Here is a 22,198-nt window from a genome sequence, read left to right as displayed (position 1 = left end):
GAGTCCGTCAGCTTGGTAGACCGGATGGTTCGGTAGCTACTGAGTCCGGGGAGATCAGAGCCATTGCCACTGCATTTTATAGAGACCTGCTTTTAGCGGAGTCAGCCACTGAGGACAGAGATGCTTGCAGACAGACTGTGTGGGCCCATGTGCAGAGGAGGGTCACAGATCGTATGCGTTCAGTTCTTGGTGCGCCTTTTTCAGAGATTGAGCTTGCCGAGGCCTTGAGGGTCCTGCCGCGACATAGTTGCCCAGGGAAGGACGGACTGACGCCGGCCTTTTTTATGCGTTATTGGGACCTATTGGGGCCAGGCCTCTGCAGGGGCTTTCAGCATGTTTTGGACATTGGGGTGATGCCGCAGAGTTTTTCAGAGGGCTTGATCTATCTTATTCCCAAGGGGGAGGGAGTATCAGATGATATTCGGCATTGGAGGCCTATTACGATCCTCAATATTGTCTACAAGGTCTTAGCAAAGGCCTTGAGTTTGAGGATCCAGCCCTTCCTGGGGGAGTTGATTCATGCTACTCAGACAGGATTTGTCAAGGAGCGCAGTATCCTTGACAACATCTTCACTTTCTGGGAGGCGACGGCCCGAGCTAGATTTCTTGGCGAGGACTTGGTCGTGATGCTTCTCGATTTTGAGAAGGCATACGATAGAGTTGATTGGGGTTTCTTAGAGGGCACTATGCTTCGCTTGGGCTTTGAGCCAGGATGGATCAGAGGGGTGGCGGCTCTGTATTCCACAGCTCGCAACCAGGTGTTGATTGCAGGAGGACGGGGGCCGAGTTTTGAGCTGACCAGATCAGTCCGTCAGGAGTGTCCCCTCGCCCCTTTTCTTTTTCTCTTCTTTGCGGAGGCTATGAGCATGTATTTGACGGCAGAGGAGGTTGGTTTGAGAGGACTTCAGCTCCCAGTCCGGGGGGAGGACCTGCTTGATGCTGAGTTTGCAGACGACACGGGCTTATTTTTGCATGGCCAAGAGGCCAATCTTCTTCGGGCAGAGCAGTCGCTCGAGGTTTTTAGTGCAGCTTCAGGAGCATTGATCAATTGGCGCAAGACAGTGGCCTTTTGGATCAATAGTGCTCCCACTCCGGCATGGAGCCCGGACCCCGGTTTTAGATGGATTCCTCCAGGCACAGCAGTGCGGTATTTGGGATGCCAGATTGGCCTTGATTTGTCACCTGAGCAGCAGATTGCCCCGCTTCTTCTGAGCATTCGGAAGAAGCTTTTGTATTGGAGTACAGCTCGACTATCCTTGGCTGGGAGGGTGGTGGTGGCAAATCAGGTGCTGTTAGCGACCATGTGGTACATTACGTCTTGCTGGATCTTCTCGAGCTCTTGCATCAGCCAGGTACAGAGGCTGATCAGGAACTTTCTGTGGTCTGGGCGGGACGGTCAGCCAGCTCGAGCAAAGGTTGCATGGGCAGTTATTACACTTCCGCTGGCTTAGCGAGGTTTGGGCATTATAGATCCAGCCGATCAGAGTAGAGCCTTATTGGGGAAGCTTATTGTTCGGGGGTTGCTTCCAGGCGCTGAGCCTTGGAAAGAGCTCCTCTTGCAGCGGCTGCAGGCTCGGGCGTCCCCAGCAAGGGGCACTTGGGCACTAGAGATTCGCTGGATCTTCATAGAGATGAGGAGGACAGGCCTCAATAGAGGATGGGAGGACAGATTTGCTTTGAGTATCCTGAGAGCTTGGGAGCTGCTGAGACCGGGGCTCTCTCAGCGACCTCCTTCTTGTGTTGAGGAGCGGGCCAGACAGCCGCTCATCTGGAGCCCAGCGGTTCGCACAGAGCAGGGTCATATGCTGGGTTCTCAGCCTCGTCTAGCCTGGGGGCCTTTAGCGGCAGGCCCAGCTCGCAGTTTTGGAGATTGGCAGGCCTTCTGCAGTCTCCCAGAGGAGATTCAGGTGGAGAGGCTGAGTCACTTCAGAGGGGGGTTGATTATGAGGGATGATATTCAGGAGGCACTCACAGAGGAGTGGTTCACGCCTCTCGAGCCAGTGGCCCCACGGTGGATGGGAGCCTTTACTCAGTTGGAGATCCTGGTTGCTGTCAGAGCTTGCACTGAGGATGGCAGTTGCCTCTACTATGAGATTCAGGATGAGGGCAGACTCCAGCGAGTGGAGGTGGAGTCGCATTTGGTTGCAGAGTGCACTTTTCAGAGGATTCGGGTAGTGGCCGCCGCTTCTCGGAAGTGGCATATTGACCCCGACCTTGCTGATGTGCTCCCGGATTGGCGCATATGGGCATATGCAGCGCGCCCCTTGGCCCGGCTACAGTGGGACCCCGGGGAGTACGAGTGGCATGATCCTTATGCATCCCTTGAGGCCACAGAGATTACCTTTTTCCAGTATATTGTTCGGCTGGGGCGGCATATTTTGACGGCGAGGAGGATGGTCTCTCCAGTGGCAGCGGGGCATTGGCGGCTACAGGGACTCTCACAGGAGTTCTTGGAGGATTTTTGGGCTCGGCTCTGGGCTAGTCGACAGGCCCGCAGGATCTCGACTTTTCAGTGGCTGGTCGCCCACCACAGGGGCTCAGCAGTTGGCACTTGGCTTGTTTACAGCGGTCTTCCGGCGGCCTGCGTCCGATGCGGCCACCCTATGGAGACACAGAGACATTGCCTTTGGGATTGCCCTCAGGCGCAGCAGATTTGGCTGCGGATGCTGCGTATTCTGGCTCCCCTCCCTCCAGAGGGTATGTTTACGTGGGGTGCCGCTGCTTGGTCGACTTCGTCAGGGCCTGCTATGGGCTATGAGATGGAGCAGGGCAGTCAGGCCATCAGATTTATTAGGGGCCAGCCTCGCCTGGTTCCGGCACCGGATTTCTCGTCCGTTAGCTGGACACAAGAGAGGGATTTACGATGGGAGCTCCTCAGTAGCCTCACCATCTGGTTCACCTGGAGGGCCCGGTGCTTTACGGCCTTTGAGGGGAGATCGGAGCCACCAGCAGAGACTGTACGGGGGATTTGGCAGGAGTTGATCCACACCCTGCGAGGACAGTACGACCGCATCCGGGGAGACTCGGATGAGGCGATCTTGCGGCGCCAGGCCTTTCACACCACTTGGCGCTGTGGCCCCTTCTACACCTTACACACGGGATCCCCCCGTTGGCACTACAGGCCTCTTGTTTGGCTCTTCCCCCCCCCTATTGTATGATTTAGCCTTTCAGTCCTTTGTACTGATGCCTGTGTTTTGCAGCACCTAGGGAGAGTTTTCCGGGCTGCCATGCTGTATTCACTGCTCTGTTTCTCTTATGAGCAGGAGAGATCTTTTGTAGCCCTACGGGCGTTTTTATATAACTAATGAAAGGATCTTTTCTCGGAAAAAAAAAACCTGCCTGACCAGGGGCACGAAGCCCCTCCCTCTCAGCGTGTGTGCTCAATTCTGCCTCCAGGAAGCGTATAACTCTGCTACATACACAAGAAAATTCCGGATACAAGATATGAAGTGTGGGGGGGCAAGGGGCCATTTTATATGGCCCCAGATGACCAGTCGTCCTGCTGAAAAACAGCCGACTGCCCCTTGAATATACCCGACCAGCAACACTCCAGTCGGCTGCTATAAACCCTGTCAGCCAGCACCAACTGAGTCGGCCAGCTCCTAACAGTCACGTCGGATACCACACAGAGGCAGGCGGGCAGCCGACAGCCCTCCACACAACAAAAAAAAGGGAAAAATAGGGAAAAAATATGGAGAGTGAGGAAAAATAAGAAAACACCTATATCGGGCGGGCACACCCACAACAGAGGCCCTGGTGTAAATAAACAAACAGGAGATGACTGCTAACAGGAGAGTCAGCCGTTCAGCATATTCAGTCAGTAGTCAGCATTCATATCAGCTTCCTACCTCCTACATAGAGGAAAACCAACATCGAGAAGGTGGACCTCATCAGTGGAGAAAGGAACAGTCATCATTCATCATCATTCAGCATATCTCTCTTCCCGAGAAGGATATTCATTGTAACCATTCATTTAATCTAGCTGCATTGCATTGCATTGACACCATTGTCTATCTCTTAAATATAATTAAGTTCAGTTTAGTATTAGCCTAAGGTTGTTTTACTACGATCAATCCCCCGCATGTCACACAAGGCATGGCAAATTGCAGGGACCCCTTTCAAGTAAATAAGAAGCTTGTACACTTGAAGATTGGGAGAAGAACTCGTGGAGAGCCTTCTTGGAAAGAGCAAGAGAGCATCATGATCATCTTCATTATCTTCTCCACCACCTTGTGCCTCTACACGGCCATCATCTTCCTCCTCCACTGATCAGCCACTGCTTTAGAGCCGCCCCCCCCCCCCCCCCCCCCCCCCCCCCCCCCCGAGCTATAGCTCTGCCGGCTGAGAGGCCACTTCCGCCATTGCCTCCGCCGCCCAGAGCCGGCTCTGCTGGCTGAGATGCCATTTCCGCCACCACCTCCACTGCCCTAGAGCCATCTCTACTGGTAGAAACGCCACCTCCCGCCGCTTCTAAGACACTGCCGCCGCCGTTGCCTCAGCTGCCCAGCAACATGTGTTCCGCCCTCTTGTTGCGCCTGAGCATTGTACCACATGCTGCCTCCTACAACACTGCCGCCTCTTGCAAGCGCCACCATCATTGCCGTCTGTACTATTGTAGCTTCTGGCACCACTTCTATTACTAGCATTGGATCGCCACCGCCACTTGTGCACCACCTTCGACAACTGGAACAACATTGTTTTGGGCATTTAGAACTTTGCCCTTTACGCATACTCCACCTGTGTTCCTTGTATGTGACCTTGGGAGCTTGGGCATCGAGCGCGGGCATGGAACTTGGACTTGGATATAAACTTGGACTTGGCACAAGATCTCTAATGCTAAGCACACCACGAGGATGACCCACAAGAAACTCTCACCGGGCTAGTACCAGATCCAATATCCAGATCCAAATCCAATGAATCCAAGTCCAAATCCAATGAATCCAAGTCCAAGTCTAAATCCAAGTCCAAGTTCAAGTTCATATCCAAGTGGCCATGATCAATACAATCAATGAATACAAAACAAACAGATATGCCGATGTAGGATATCCAAGTTGATGTCGCTGTCGCGATGTCGATGTCGAGGAGTGTGCCCGTGGAACGGCGTGGATTGTTCCTGAATAAATTCCTCAAAGGGGGCGGGGCTTGTTCCCCGCTCAGTGTGGTGTATTGTGCAAGATCCCTATTCCCTTCTCTCTCTCCCCTCGCTGCTGATTTACATAATGTACCTGCTGTTGGGTACTCATAACCTGGGGTTGATGCCCTATTTCCATTGTGGGCTGCGTATATCGTGCCATATATGGAAAGCGTGTTGTTATGGGGAAGATCAGTACCCATGCAGGTAGATTTTATACATACATGCATGATATTTGGGCATGTGTCAAAGGTCTAGTTGGAGTTGTGTAACACTAAATTTTGTATTTGGATAGCCAGCCTGTCTCCGTGTGGAGAAGAAAAAGTCCCCAAGCTTGTCAGATTGAAACATTCCTGATTATATTACAAGAGGAGAGGGGGGGGGGGGGTGTGGGCGAGTAGCTGCTGGGACAGGCTGGTGATGGGAGTCACGATGTTCGGGAAGGGTGCTGAGTCACGATGTTCGGGAAGGGTGCTACTCTGGCAACTAGAGGTCTGCCAACTTTGGCGTGGGAGAGTGCGGAAGGAAGAAGCATGTGCGGCAGAAAAGGGATGCAGAAATGGAGAAAAGGGTGGCACTGGGGGGGTGAGCATGAGGCGAGAGGGGGATTGGGTTCGAAAGAGGTAGTCTGGTGGGGAAGGCATGCACAAGGCGGGATAGGGAGGCTTGTTGCAGCTCGAAAAATGTTTCTTGCTACTCAAATTCCATGGAGTAATGGGTGGGGTTTGGCTTGTGGATTGAATCTATTCTGTATATGAAAAGATGGTGTGAAGTCTTAGTTACCATTTAGCTCAGATTTGTCAGAAAGGTGTCCAACTGTCAACATTCTAACATATAAACTGTTTGTGTTTCTTTTCACTACAGGATAAAGGATGACTTATCTGGGAATAAAAGTGCTTTCTGCATTATCGAAGGACCCGAAACAGTGCAAGACTTCGCAACTCTGCAATTGCAAGATATCTGTGATAGTATCAAGAGCCGCCGTAATAAGATTTTTGCTTTGATGGAAGAGGTTGGTTTAGCTCCAAAATCCCCCCTTGACCATAGTTGGATGTCTATTGGTGAGAACAAGCTCTCAGCTAACCTTGGAATGCTTGTCTTTTTTAGGTGAGACGCCTGCGAATCCAGCAACGAATTAAATCAGCAGAATATGAAATGCAAAATGACGATGAAAACGAAATGCCAAATTTCCCTTCCTTTATCCCTTTTCTCCCTCCTCTGGTAAAATGAAATTATGTTAATTTGAAACTATGTCAATGTTTGATTTGTATGTACTATGTATGCAGCATGTTGCATTACAGGAAGCACCGGTGACCTCTAGCTAGGTGCTTCTGTGCTAAGGCTGCATACTCCCTCTATGCCAGAGCAATTGGATTTTCACAAGGGCATCCGAGAATCTCATCTTTTGACGTTCTAGAATATGAACCCTCCATGTGTGCATCTGGCTTTTCCATGTGGCTCCTGTGATTGAAGCCTCATGTGGGCTCATAGTGATCTTCTCTGTAGAGCTCTTGTGCCCATATGCAGCGGAAATCAAACACACAACACACTCAATAACCCTAAATCTACTGTATAGTATTATGTACAAAGAAAAATGTTTGCAACTGAATGTCCAAGTACGGAATGTGACTGAAAATGTTGACCACAATTTCAGCCCAATACTGTGCTGTAGATTTCACCTTGATCAGCTCAACCCCTCATAAATGCTCTGCAAGGATTGAATCGCTTGTAGAATGTTGGAATATATATCATCTCCGGAGGGCCTACATACACCTTTTCAGGCTTGTACTGGCCATTTTATGAGACCCTGCATTTACATATTTTAGCAGATATTATTTGGGAATTTTCTACCATTTTTAGGCATTTTATAGCATTTTTATGCTATAGGTCAGCTGTCGCCCTTAGGAGGGATATATAAGGGTGCACACCCTTCCCTTGAGTTTTCATCTCATTCTTGCATATCTACTGGAGGGTCATTGGCTGTAGAGACAGTCTCTTATGCTTGTAAGCACCTACGGGCTTCCCTTGTGCTCATTTTCAGCAATAATCAACTGTTTCCAGCCTTCTACAGTTTGTGCTTTGGGCCTACAACCTGTGTTTGCTCTTTCTTTCATGGTATTAGAGCCGAACGCTGATCTACAGGTAAGGAATTGCTGCGTTTTTCTGATTGGAGCAGAGGCTTCATCAATTTGCTGCGTTTTTTGCATTTGTACTGTTGGACTACTGTGTTTTTGCTGTTGGAGGCTGAAGCTCTCTTCTAGGTGCTGAGGACAGGGTTCCTAAGAGATTTGCTTTCTCTACTTCTCTTTTCCCACCCTCCCTCCCTCTCTTCTTTCTCTCCTCTTGCTGTGCACAGCTTGAGAGGAGGCCATTTGCTGTTTTTTTTACAGCCCACTTTCTTCAGAGAAGGTTTCTTGTCAGAGGACATGGCTTCAGGAGATTTCTCTATTGCTGCTCCTTCTCCTTTTGATACTCCAGCTCCTTCATTGCTTGGATCCCCTGCTTCCGCTCCCCAGGTGGTTCCTCTTCCCAATCTTTCTTCTTTGAGTTTCTCTCATCCAGGTCTTGCTCTTACCCCTACCCATATACCATCTTACAATCCTCCCCAAGTCAGTGATTCCATGAAGCTTACAGCAATTAACTATCATACATGGTCTTTCTACACTCAGTTATTGTTGGAAGGAGCCAGTGTGTGGATGGCTATCTCCACACCTCACTTGGTGGACCCTGCTTTGAGAAGCATATTGGATGGTTGGGCTCGTCTTATCATCATTCATTGCATGACTCCGTCTATATAGGCACAGTTTGTCTCTACCCGGAGTAATGCTCATCAGATGTGGATGGAGATCCAACAGAGGTATGGGAGAGTTTCGACAGTGCAGATTGCCAAATTGGAGTGAGATCTGGAGAAGCTTACAATCAATGAGTCAGATAACTTGATTGAGAAGATTGGAGAGTTCACCCGTATCAAGCTGTAGCTTGAGGAGTACGGGAGCACCATCAACAATCTCATCCATAAACTTCTTGGTAAATTGCATGCTTCCTTTGATTCTTTTAAGGATAATATTTATTTCTGTGATCCTCTCCCCCCTTTTGAGGAAGTCGTGAGTTATCTCTACGACAAGTGCATGCTTCGCGGAAAAGGCAAGTCGAAGTTTGCTTTTGTTGCCTCTGACAAGAGCAAAGGCAAAGGCGGAAAAGGGACCTCCAACAACAACAACAACAAAAACAAAAACAAAGGCAAAGGCAAGGGTAAACAGGATTCAAAAGAGTCCAAGGACAAAAGCAATGAATGTGATTACTGTGGCAGGACAGGTCATACTGAGGCTCGTTGATTTGCTCGTTGTGATGACTCGAGAGCAGCCAAAGCCAAGTATAAAGCCCAAGATGCTTCCAAAGCATCGGACAAGGACAACACCAAAGATAAGGGCAAGGACAAAGTTTTTGAGGAGGGATCTACCAAAGTTGTATACATGCAGATTCATCTACTTCTTCACAGGATTCACTCCTCGTGATCACAGCAATGACTTCTCCAGAAGAGGTCAGTGACACCTGAAGCGGTGGAATGGGTTGGTGATAGTGGTGCTTCTGTCCACATGACCAATCAAGCCCATATCTTGGACATAGTCACATGGAATGTCGTTCCCGAATGCTTGGAACATGGGAGTGCCACTTAGCACATGTAGGGAGCGTGGGAATGTCATGGAACGTGTGAAGCGGCTGGTCACACAACTCGCGTTCCGGGAACGGATGGAACGCAGTCCGGGAACTGATGTATGTGGGGAGCATGAAATGGAACAAAATGTCATAATCTCTCATTCCTATAGCTATGAAGTTACAGAATGTCCACATTTTCTATCTTGCAATCCCTCTCTCTCTACTAACTCACTCAACTCTTTAGAGTTTAGTCTCTCTCTCTCTCTCTCTCTCTCTCTCTCTCTCTCTCTCTTTTCCTGAAATGGTGTTTTATATTATATGTAAAAATGTACATCAGCCACATGGCTCACACAGAATCTATGGCCCCAAAAAAAACCCCCACAAAAGATCCTCTAAAGGATCATGACCATGCAAACCTGTACACTAATAAGAAAGCCTCCTAGCCAAATAAGCATCCCAGATAAAAGCATCAAAGATGAGCCAGTCGAGCCGCCGTAGACCATAACGAAATAACATCTGCATCCAGTAGTTGAGCTGAGAGAAGAGAAGAAAACTGCCAAAGCAACAAACCGCGGATACGTAGAATGTGCCCATGTATTCCAGACAAGGAATCAAAGATGAACCCATTCCGTGTAGTCCAAATATGCCAAAGTCCTGTCCATCTAAGGAAATGGAATATCACAAGGTGACTGTCCGAAGTAATGACTTGAGGACAAATCCCAAATATCCACTGATGAGCCGACACAGTAGACCTCTCTACTGCCTCCCAAACGCGAGAGACAAAAGACCAAATCTGACGGGCCACTGGACAACTCATGAACAGATGCATAACTGTTTCAGTGCATGTCGTGCAGAAGAAGCAAGAGGCCAATGTAATTTTACGACGGCTGAGTTGATGTCGTGTAGGTAACCCTCCCACCAACATCCTCCAAATGAAAACCTTACCTTGGTAAGGGAGTTTAGATTGCCAACCACGCATAAGAATTTTCTGCCACCATGATTGAGACTTGCGCAATCCCCACACCTTATTGGCCTTGGCTGAAACCCAATCTTTCTCTGATACGAGCTTATGATAGACCTGTTAGCTGAAAGTGATATCAAGTCACCAGATTTACATAGTGCCCAATCAAGCCAAGGCTGATCTGCAGATGGTCGAGGCAATGGAGTAAAAGGCTCAACTGCATGCATGATGTCAACCCATAGTGGCTGAAATGTCCGAGGAACCCTAAAGTGCTGCCGAATACGACGAAACGAATATGGCCTCTCACGACCTCGGATTCTAACCAAGCCTAACCTGACCATGCGATTGAGTCGTATGCGTGAAGCATCTTTGTCTGGCCAAACAATGACACGCGACTCCACAAATGTTTCGAATTGCAAAGAGTTCAAAAGTAGTCTTTCATGACCAGGATCCCACCGAGCCAATAGGTGAGATGAGCGAATACGGACAGGATGAGCCGCATTCACAATGTCCCACCATGAAGCCTGCACACGTGTCCGTCCATGTGACAATCCCTCCAACTCAATCAAGTCACGAGCCATGAATACCCAAGGCTGCTCCTGCAAACACATATCCTGAAAAAGCGCCCACCTACGCGCCACCATATGCAAGCGAAAATCTAGTAAAGCAGCCCCACTCATTCTTTTGGACGTCGTAATGTGATTCCAAGCTATCCATGTTTGACCCATAATATTTGCTTGCCTCTTTCACAGCATAAACCGAATGGGAGCAATGAAACGGAGAAGAGATTTGTGCGTCCAAGGTAGCAAAGGCAAAAAATAGGAAATCATGCTAAGCATAATAACCTGAGCTACCTTAACCCTCACGTGCATAGGCCACCCTTGAGCTTTCCAATACACAAATTTATCTGAGATCCGAGCAGAAATCCAAGCAAGAAGCGCTTGGGGGTCCACATCCACACCCACCGGATACCCAAGATGACGAACGATGTCTCCTATATGCACCACACGGCCTTGCCACCCTAATGCCTCAAGATCAAATTCCGTGCATACAATGAGGGCTTATTTTGTTGAATTTATTTTCAGCCCAGAAGCCAATGCAAAATTATTCCAAGCTTCCATTGCTCGATCTATATTGGCTTTTTGGGCCCTGAGAAACATAAAAGTGTCATCCGCAAGGGCTTGAGCAACCAATTGCTTGCCATGAGGGAGATGCAAACCAACCACTTCACCATGCGATGCCATAGCATCTAGGCGAGATAACATAGGATGAGTGGCAATGGCAAAGAAAAGAGGGCTAAGAGGACAGCCCTGCCGGAGAGAACGGGTGAGAGAAATACCATCCGAAAGTCCTCCATTGAGCATAATCCGCGTGATAGAGCCAAAGCCAAGTAAATGCACCAAATTAGCCATTTTGGGACCAAAGCCCATGGCTGTCATTAACTGAGAAAGGAAAGACCAGCTGACATGATCAAAAGCTTTTTCAAGATCCAGCTGCACCATGACAATCTCTTGCTTCTTTGCCTTGGCATAATCCACTCCAATTTGAACATTAAGAATATTATGCAAAATATTCCTGCCATGCACAAATCCATATTGATATGGACGAATAAGAGTAGGAAGCACCTTCTGCAAGCGATTGGCAAAAATCTTTGTAAAGATTTTATACATAATACCCATAAGTGAGATCGGGCGCCATTGAGCCAAAGAAGTAGGCAAAGGGACTTTGGGCAACAAAGGAAGTATGCCCAACTTCCAATCGGCAGACATATATCCCTCATCCCAAACCCTTTGACAAATAAGCGTCAAAGGCTCTGCAAGCTGATCAGCGTATTTTCGGAAAAACTCATTTGTCAAACCATCCCAACCAGGGCTCTTTCCAATGGAAGTTTTGAGAGAACAGCTTCCACTTCCCCTTGAGTAACAGGAGCATCAAGCTGAACCGCCACATCAGGGTCAACTTGATATCGTACTTCAGTAAACAATGACTCCCTTGCAGCCAGGACAGCCGACGAGACATCGTCTCGAGGGGCAAGTAAATCTTCATAAAACCTCATGCAATGCTGAATAACCTCGGAAGGTTGAGTAACAAGGTTGCCTTGGGCATCCATTTGCCTAACAATATTCTCACGCATATGTTTTTGATGCAACTTATCATAGAAGCGATGAGATTGACAGTTAGCATCCCGCAAAGCATCAAGACGTGCAAGTAGTTTAAAGCGAACATATTGTGCTTCCTGCACCCTAGATAGCTCCTTTTTCAGCCATTCTATGGCATCCACAACTTCAGCATCCATAGAGTCAGTAAACATGAACGCCTACAAGCCCTTTAAAAGCGACTCAAGAAGAGCCACATGCTGTTTTTGTATAGAGGCATTCGCAAGACCATAATGCCGCACTAATTTCCGAGTGTTGGTAAGGAACACTGGCCAAGCATGATAATCAGCCATGGACACTCTTGTGGACAAATGTCGTATCAACTGATGCATATAAACATCAAAAACTTCATGCTCCAAAAAAGTGTGATTTAAGCGCAAAGGCAAGCGTCCCAACAAGCCTTTACACCATTTCAAACACAAGCGGCCAATGATCCGAGAAAACCTGTTGCTGATCAACCATCATAGTAAGAACCTCTGGCAAAAGGAGATCTTGATGTAAAATATACATCCTATCCAATCTAGCATAAGTGCCCCGAAACTGTTGTGAGGCATAAGTGAAACCCCTTTCATCTGGATGCAACCAAGACCACATGTCTTGTTTTAGCGACCTTGCTGCAAAAGCTTCCCAGGCCATTCTCTCCGGGCCATCCATTACAGAATGAGGCGACGTGGCTTGCTTCCTAGAGACACACATATTTAAGTCTCCCATCACAAAGCCAGGATGAGAGATTGAAAGAGCACACAAGTCATTCCACAGCAAATGGCGCGCACGAGCATTATTTGGAGTATACACCCCTAACAACCATAAAGGTGTATCATCCCAAACAATCTGTAGTATCACTAGAAATCTTCCATGAACATCTTGAATCACAAGAGAAGGCTGAAATTGCGAACGAACAGCAAACATAACACCTGACTGCGAAGCAGAATGTCCGCTATAGAAAACATGAAACCCCTTATATACATAGGCTTTGCCAGCCAACTTATGTTGCTTATGTTCAACTGCACACAAAACATCCCAACCATGACAAAAAGTTGTATGCCAAAGCCTGATTTGCTTTTGGCGCGAAGAAATACCCTTTACATTCCATTGTACAATTTTCATAAGCCTTCCCAGAAAAGGAATCAACAAGGTCGTGTACTAGGCCTAGGACAATCTGCCAAATCACGAACCTTTTGAAGCATTGCATTTTTAGACATGGTATTTGTGATCTCAGATTGCCCTTGGAGTTCCCGAGCACGTGCCGAAGGGTAATGACCATCCCATGGCGAGATGACCTCACCCTTCCAACCAAACACAAGAGGCAATTGTTGTTGTGCTTCTTTTGTTAGGCGACTTCTAATAGGATAGCGTTCTACTCTATCCACCCCAAGAGCCCCTGTACCCTGAGAAAGTTGGCCTCCCAGCCTCTCAATCCTGGTCTGTTGCTTGGCACCTGAACCCAAAGGGCGACGAGCATATGCATGTAAGGGCCCCTGATGAGTACGCAAAGGCCCCCGCCAAACAGCATCTGAGAAATCCCCCCGCGGGGCAACAAATCGTGTCTTTTTACCACGTACTTCCACCCATGGCTACTCAACCTCATTCTGAACATCCACATGTACATCCATGTGCTGGGCATCATGTAAAGGAGCATCATGCTCATCTTCCACGGGCAACTCTCCAACAACGATATCCTTGGTAGTAGCAACTTGTTCTTTCTTAGGACATTCGGAGACAAAGTGGCCCATCTCACCACATTTGAAACAGTGGCCAGCAAATGTATCCCACCTCAATTCATACATTAAAGGTTGCAGCCCAGCCATATTGACACGCAAATGTGTTGGCCTAGGTCTCCCAGTATCCCACAACATGCATAGACGATTTCGGTTTCTAGATGTCATTTGAGGCACCACCAAGACATCATCGATACCTCGCATGAGACCTGGTAAAACACGCCAAAACATTGGTGGGAATTGTTTCACTTCAACCCAAACTGGGCAAGCCTGGCGCAACATATCTTGGTACTCTGCCATAGGCTTCCACGGAACCACATGAACCAACTGCCCATCCAAAAAGAGTGGCACTTGCTCCAAGATTGCCCTACGGGCTTCCGAAGTGCGAAAAAGTATTTCATAAAAGCCTCTCGGACCATCATAAATCTCCTCAAGTGCCTCAGGCGACACCAAGCGGTCCAACCATGCTCTAAGACGAGGCAACAACGGAATACGCCCAGTAAAGAAGAAGATAGCAGCCCGATCATGAAAATCTGCTAGCTGTTGTAGGAACAAAGGAGTCTCCATGCGTACATCAGCCACACCACCATTATCTACTGCAGCCATTTGCACGCTATTTGCCTTCACATATTCTTGCAGAAGCTCACCAGTGATCTGCAACAAACGTGCAAACTCCGGAGAAGGTACTTGAGAACTTTCCTCTGCATTCTCTCCAACATTCACCGGAGTGCAGCTTGCATCAACATCAAGCCTTTGACGTTTTTGTTGCTCCGAGACATTTGAAGCATAACCCACATCCTTCTCGATCATCTCCTCAGTAAGATCCATGTTAAGGCTATTGGCAGCCATGCCACCAACACCAGCCGGGTCATCCAAATCCATGTACAAAAGCAAAGAAAACCCGTTCTCTCAAACCCTAATTCAGCACCTTTATTGTTTGCACACAGACCCTCTCTTTCTCTCTCTCTCACACACACACACGCACACACTCAGAAGGGGATGTACAGAGAAGAGAAAGGAAAGGCAAAAATCAAAGGGTTGCAAGAAGTAGACGTGCAGAACAAAAGTCGCAAGTCTGAAGAAGAAGATGTGCAGGTCGAAAGAAGCAACTCGCAATATGTATTGGTCTCAGGTGCAGGCGAGCAGTCGAGGAGATCGCAGGTGAGCGGAATCGAGCAGGTCGCATGCAAGCAGTGTCGAGCAGGTCGCAAGCAAGGAGTCGAGCAGAGTAGTCGAGCAGGTCGCAGGCAGGCGGCTCACCCCGTCTCTCTCTCTCCCACACCTATCTATTTATATGCTTTCTCTCTCTCTCTCTCTCTCATGATGATGTGTCGTTCCTGTCTCCGTTCCAAGTCCAAACGTCCCCGTGCCCCGTTCCGAAATCGGGCCTCGTTCCTGCTCCCGTTCCATGTTCCATGTGACTATGATCTTGGAGAACTACCAAACTCTCTCTTCTTCAGTTCATATCGGCGACAACTGTTCGCTTCCTGTCTCACCGGTGTTATTAATGTTTCTTTGGGTTCTTTTGCCACCTTACATGATGTTTTATATGTACCACGGATTTCCACAAATCTGTTTTCAGTGTACAAAGCTTCTCAGAAGGGGCTTGGTGTGTATTTTGACGATGAGGTCATTGAAGTGATTGACAAGAAGACTCTCTCGATTGTTGCCAATGGAGTCCATGATGGGGGTTTCTACAAGATCACCAATTTTTCTTCCCAGATCCCTCACACTGACTCACATATTCATCAGCTTTTCTCCCTCAACCCCCTTGATGGCTTTGGTTTCTGAGGTTGATACTTCGCTGGGGCATTCACGCTTCGTTCATGTTTCCATTGCTGCCTTACAAATACTGTGAATTTGAGTTGAGATCGGCCATTTGCTGGAATCTAGTAACCGGATATTTAGATTTTCAAATCTTGTGTTAATGTGGTCTAGACTTGCATGATGGGCAAGCATCATCGAGATGCATTTCCAGAGTAGGCCACTCATTGAGCAACCCGAAGACTGGAGCTTATACATGTAGATCTTGCTGGACCTATGGAGGTTTAGTCTCTTGGAGGGGCTTGATATTTTCTTCTTGTGGATGATTTCACTCGCAAAGTCTGGATATGTTTTTTGGCTCGCAAGTCAGATGCTTTCGCCAGTTTCAGGACTTGGATTGCGATGGTGGAAAATTAGCCTAGGGATACAATTTCATTTCTCTGGACTGATAATGGTGGCAAGTTTGTACTGTTTGATACCTTCCTTGTGTCAAAGGGCATTTACGGACAGACCACAGTTCCTTACACTCCTCAGCAGAATGGACTTGTGGAACGGAAGAACTGGACCGTAAAAGAGATGGCTTGTTCTTTGTTGCATCCTGTAGGTCTCCCTCTTGCTTTTTGGGGTGAAGCTGTGGCTACCTTAGTTTATCTCATTAACCGCTCTCTTACAAAAGCAGTTGAGGGGATGACTCCAGCGGAGGCTTTTACATGACACAAGCCTTCTGTTTCTCATCTACATGTTTTCGGTTGTGTTGCTTATGTGCATGTCCGAGATCTGAGATTAGAAGAGGAGCACACTCGCACCGAAGTCAAAGAGGATGATCTTCATAGGCTACAGTTTGAGATCCAAAGGGTACCGCTTTTGGGATCGAGAGGTTGATGACATCATCATTTTCCGTGATGCTCGGTTTGATGAGAGCTTGTTTGGCATCGACTCCTCTCCACCAAATGCATCTACAAATTTTTTGGATGATCCATTCCCGGCCGATGTTAGTGATCTTATACCTCTTTCGTATCCCGCTCCTCCTCCTCCTCTTGTTGCAACTCTGGTGCCAGCTGCTACTTTATAGCCACCAGTTTCTGTTGCACCAACTTTTGGAGCTCCGAGTCCCTCTACGAGTCCTGCTTTGACTCTGAGATTACCCCCACCAGTGCTTACTTCATCACCTCTCCCAATAGCATCAGATGAGTCCTCCACTGTAGCTAGATCTTCTTCTTTTTCACGCTTTGAGAGGAAGGCTGGCCTACCTCGGTGGGTTTAGCAACTCTTTAGAGATTCTATTCTCACTGATGCACAGCTCCATAACCAGATCTCTATCACCACCCCTGGACCTCGCCGTTCATCTCGGGCTTCCACATTTCATCACACAGTGAATTATGCTCTCATGAGTTCTCTTCAGGAGATCGATGAGCTTGAGACTCTAGAGGAGGCACTTTCACAACCGCAGTGGTGGCAAGCCATGGAAGCAGAGATGTGCTCTATTGAGAGGAATCACACTTGGTCTTTGGTGCCATGCCCTCTACATCATTGTGTGATTGGTGTGAAATGGATTTTCAAAGTCAAGTTTCATGCAGATGGTACTTTGGATAAGTACAAAGTCCGCCTTGTTGCTTGAGGATATGCTCGGAAGGTAGGTGAAGACTTTGATGAGACATTTGCTCCTACAGCCAAGTATACCACTATCAAGATTGTTTTGGCTCTGGCCGCACACTTTAGATGGCCCATGTTTCAGATGGATGTCAAATCTGCTTTTCTGAATGGAGATTTAGAGGAGGAAGTTTATGTTGAGTAGCCTCCCGGTTTTGTGATTCAGGGATAGGACACCCATGTGTACTTTCTGCAAAAGGCTCTTTATGGTCTCAAACAGGCACCCCGTGCCTGGTATCAGAAAATTGATGCCTTCTTGCTATCTCTTGGCTTTGAGAGATCATATGCAGACAACAATCACTATGTGCTTCTTTCTCATGGGGATATTTGTGTCATTGTTTTGTATGTTGATGACCTCATCCTTTCTGGCTCAGATACTGAGTTGGTCACACAGGTTTCAGTCCAAGCTTTCAGCGACATTTGAGATGATTGATCTTGGCCTTCTTCATTATTTTCTTACGCTGGAGGTTTGGCAGAAAGATGATTATATCTTCATTTCTCAGCAGAAGTATGTGAAGAAGCTGCTCTCACTTTATGGGTTGTCCAGCTGTATACCAACAAAATTATGTGAAGAAGTTGCTCTCACTTTATGGGTTGTCCAATTGTATACCTCTCTCTTGTCCCATGGATCCCAATGCCAAGTTATCCAAAGAGGATGATACACCCTTGGTAGATTCCACAGATTACTGGCAGATTGTTGGCTAATTGCTTTACCTAGCCAACACCCGTCCAGATATCTCCTATGCTATGAGTGTTCTCAGCCAGTTCTCATCAGCTGCTCAAAGGTCATTGGCAGGCAACCTTGAGAGTTCTTCGTTATCTTCGAGGCACTTCAGATTATGGCATCACCTATTCCAATGGTGCTGATTTGGTTGGTTTCACAGATTTTGATTGGGCAGGCTGCATTGATACTCGGAGGTCCACATCTGGATATTGCTTCATGCTTGGTACTAGATTGGTTTCTTGGAAGTCTCAAAAGTAGAGGATTGTTTTTGCTTATTCCATTGAGGCTGAGTATAAATCCTACCTTCTCTCCTCCATTGAGGCACTTTGGATTCATTAGATTATGGAGCATTTGTGCTATGCGGACACTTCCCCGGTTACCATCTTCTTGGATGCTCAGAGTGCTATTGCTCTAGCTCGGAATCCTGTGATACGGGGATGATCCAAGCATATTGAGGTGCATTATCATTTTGTACGTGATTGGATCGAGTTGGGACTTCTTCGGTTGGCCCACTGTTCTACCAAGGACAATGTGGCTGATCTCTTCACCAAACCACTTCCGAGAGCTACTTTGGAGGTCTTACTTCAACGTGCTGGTATTGGACCGCCCCTCTAGTGCTGAAGAGGAGGTGTTGGAATATATATCATCTCTAGAGAGTCTACATACACCTTTTCAAGCTTGTACTAGTTATTTATGAGACCATGCATTTGCATATTTTAGTAGATATTATTTGGGATTTTTCTACCATTTTTAGGCATTTTATAGCATTTTTATGCAACAAGACAGTTATCGGCTTGCTACAGCTGGCCGACCAGCTCTTAGGAGGGATATATAAGGGTGCACACCCTTCCCCTCAGTTTTCATCTCATTCTTGCATATCTGCCAGAGGTCTCTTATGCTTTTAAGCACCTACGGGCTTCCCTCCTGCTCATTTTCAGCAATAATCAACAGTTTCGAGCCTTCTACAGTTTTTGCTTTGGGCCTACAACTTGTGTTTGCTCTTTCTTTCATAGAATACCAGATGAGAATGCTGAAAACCTATGCATGCTTATATAGGAGCCCTAGATGCAAGTCGGCTTGCTATCATGTTGATGGAAGGCCTTGGTAGGGCATCGGCACATAAGTGGTACACGTAAATGCCTCTAACCAAAAACCATGAGTTTGCGACAGGGAACACAACCTTTCCAACTATTTCATTGGATGTGAGGAGTTGTTTGCACATGCGACTTTACCTCCTTGAGGAGCAAACCTAAGGGAGGAAAACAAAACATGTTGAGAAGTAATGTGCTTGCTGGCATCACTATCAAAGTACCAAACATGTACATCTGTTGCTGTCAATTCTCTAGAGCTGTCATATGTAGAAGGATCTCCAAGATGTTGTCTTGGAAGTATCCAGGAGCATGATGGACTCGCTTATGGAAGGGTTGGTGAGTGATTATGTGAACTCATGGAAGGGCGGTAACCATGGTGAGTGATTTTGTGAACTCATGGAAGGGTGGTAACCCTGGTGAGTTATGTGAACTCATGGAAGGGCAGGTGCTCTGGTGAGTATTTTGAGTCCTGCATGGGTGGTGTGGCGCGCCTGTGGTGTGGTCGGGACTACTTTGGTGTACAATATGGCAAGTTGGGAGATTTAATCCAAATTATTGTGCACGAGCATATGTCTGTGAAATTACATGTGCATGTGTGACTTGTTTTGATTGCCTGGTATTTTTTCTTGTGAATCCACGGACACCGGGGATGCCTGGACACCTGTGGATACGTATGTGCACACTTGTTTGGGACTAAGGCAGTGGTTTTATGTGTTTTATAGGCTGTAAGTGTGCACGCTCAACTTTATTTAAATATTATTGCTTTGTTTGCTAAAGTTTATGGTTATAGGTTCAAACTCATTAAAATCTGGGGGGACAAACTTATAAGGCATAAGTGAGTTTTTGTGTACTGAGGCCATTTATTAGCAGTGGACGCTTGGACAAGTGTAGAAGAGGTCCATGAGTTGCTAAGATGGGCTTGGGAATTTTGTTTTTGGGTTGGTCTAGCTAATATTGGCATGAACATGACTTGAAGAGTGGGCAACTTCACACGTAGGCTAGCTTCAAACTAGAGGGTGTGATTATGTGGTGCCCCGAGGGAATTAAGAGAGTAGTTGTTGATTGCCCTGCACGGGGTTGGTGACCAAGGGTTTGTTTTCTTTTTGTATTACATTGATTTGGATAAACTTGGTGTTGCCGGTGGAGTATGAACTCCCGGGCACCCACATCTTGTACAAGAAAATACTCAGTTGGTGTTTATAGGATGTATATGTTCTTGATATTTGTGACATATGTATTGGAACAGGTCTATGATGTGATGGATGCTGAATGTATGTTATGCCTTGGCAAATAGTTTTTGTATTTATGTGCCTGGTTGTGACAGTTGTTGATAATATACATGGTGTATAGAAGGATCATAATTACAATGCACAATGAAAGCCCAATCATCATGTGCATAACTTGTTGACTTCTTCTTTTCAACACTAGGTGCTAATGCATCAGCCACAGACAAGCCCGAATCTTTCTTTTTTCTCCTTCTCCAGTCTTTTTCTACATTCATTTATGTAATGACCAGGTTTTCTGCAATAGTTGTACTTGCCCTTCTTGTTAGGCTCATCGCCTTCTTTCTCTACATCCTTGCGAGAGGACTGAGCTCGAATCAACCTTTGGCTTATAGCCACCTTGTGAAGAGTGTTTCCCTTTGCCTCTTTGATTGGCAACAAATGCTTGATCCCCAATACGCATAACAGATCTATATTGCCTTCACTACTCATCAAATGATAGGGCATTTGGATTATCCTTCATAATGAGTCTATTATCATGAATCTGATGATAGGGCATTTGGATTACCCTTCATCATGAGTCTATTATCACGAGTCTAATAGTAGAGACAAAACGAGCCTGACAATGCATTGAGAACCAATGAACTGATAGGATACATTGCATCCACACTTGCAAGTTGCCCCTTCAAATCTTTGATTTTCGTGAAAAAACTATCCATCAAATCTCTATCATTCATACACTCTAACCCAAGCTACCGACGCAAGAAGGCAACATGTGCTTCATTGCATACTCGGTTAAGCATAGCAAGCGCATCCCAAGCCTCCTTGGCAGTCTTGCATGAACGAATATGAGGAATTATGCTTCTCTTCATAGATAATGCTATCAAAGCATGTGCATTGGTATCTTTGCCATCCCATCTAGTTTGTTTTGCAATAGGAGGGGGTGGAGGATTTGTCGCCAAAGTAGATGCAATATCACTCTCCGTAACACCTGCTGTTGTAGCTTGTTAGTTCGTTGGTAAGGCAGGATGTGCCTCAAGCCCAATCACCACATTCCAAAAGCCTTTGGCAATGAGTACATGCCTCATCTTGTATGACCACAGTGGATAGTTGGTGCCATTATCCTCAACACGAAGAATTCCAAATACATCATTGCTAGCCATTACTACTAACAGATGCAATATCTGACCCTCACCAAATGCATCTGTCCCAACACTCTTGCAAGTGCAATGCCACGGAATGCAACTTGTATGGTTGCAAGTAGCTCACTGATAGACCTGCATATTATCTCTCTGACCCAAACACAAAGGAGCACTGATTGCAAACTGGTGACTACAAGCAACCCTTGCAAGTGTACTAAAATGCAGAGCAGTGTAGAGATGGAGACTGTGTAGAACCTGTTGAGAAGGTTTGTCGCTGCATGTCGATGCCAAGGTCAGAGCAGACTAGAGGCTTTTGCTGCAGGTCAACACCGAGGTTGGAGAGAGGCAGTGGCAAAGGAGCAAAGACTGTGGAAAACCCCAAAAAGAAAATCTGTGGTCAGAGCTGGGTGAAAATGAGGGGTGCCCGGGTAAGGATATAGGGGGCTGAGCTCAGTCCACTGCCTAAGGATATGCCGCGCAAGTTCTTGACCCCACCCTCAGCCCCCCACGTCAGAGGCCTGGGCTGAGCTGTTGTGGTGGTGCCATTGGCTGGGATGCGCGGCAGTGGTTCTCTGCACACTAGTGACAGTGGTGGTCGCAGGCTGAGCAGACAGGGTGAAGTGGGAGGAAAGACCGGCATTGACAGGAGGGAGGTGACAAGCAGCACGAGTTGACGGTGCACAACATGTGGTACATCATGAAGGCAACGGCGCAAAGCACGGGGGCAGCAGCGTGCTCTTTGCGATGACAAGGAGGAGAACCTGCTCTGATACTAAATGTTGGGGCTAGGATTTGGAGCAACAACTACAGAGGATCGTGGCTGTCGTCGGGGGCCGCGCGGGGGGGGGGGGGGGGGGAGTGTGTTTGTCGGGGGGTCGGGGTGTGTGCCAGTCACATTGGATTGCGCATGCCCGGTCGGAGGTAATTCTTGTTGGGAAAGGTGGGTCTGTTAGTCCCTGGTAGGTATCTTGCCAGCGCCCT

The 22,198-nt window shown here is 47.2% G+C and overlaps 1 protein-coding gene across 3 annotated transcripts in view; it reads left to right on the top strand.

Moving 5' to 3' along the window:
• Positions 1-22,198, top strand: part of LOC147616477 (protein ORANGE, chloroplastic-like) — a 66,764-nt gene that overhangs the window by 34,740 nt on the left and 9,826 nt on the right. For all 3 annotated transcript variants that reach the window (XR_015262502.1, XM_086777544.1, XM_086777543.1), the window contains exons 2-3: positions 5,996-6,143; positions 6,239-6,352. Coding sequence is in view for 2 of the 3 variants with exons in the window: in XM_086777544.1 (XP_086633670.1) it covers positions 5,996-6,143; positions 6,239-6,352 (262 nt within the window). In the remaining variant the exon portion in view is untranslated. The remainder of the gene's footprint in view (positions 1-5,995; positions 6,144-6,238; positions 6,353-22,198) is intronic.

The sequence above is a fragment of the Cibotium barometz genome, chromosome 38, assembly GCF_041138505.1.
Source record: "Cibotium barometz isolate CiBa-2024 chromosome 38, ASM4113850v1, whole genome shotgun sequence".
Lineage (NCBI taxonomy): Eukaryota > Viridiplantae > Streptophyta > Polypodiopsida > Cyatheales > Cibotiaceae > Cibotium > Cibotium barometz.
This window is presented reverse-complemented; position numbering and strand designations above follow the sequence as displayed.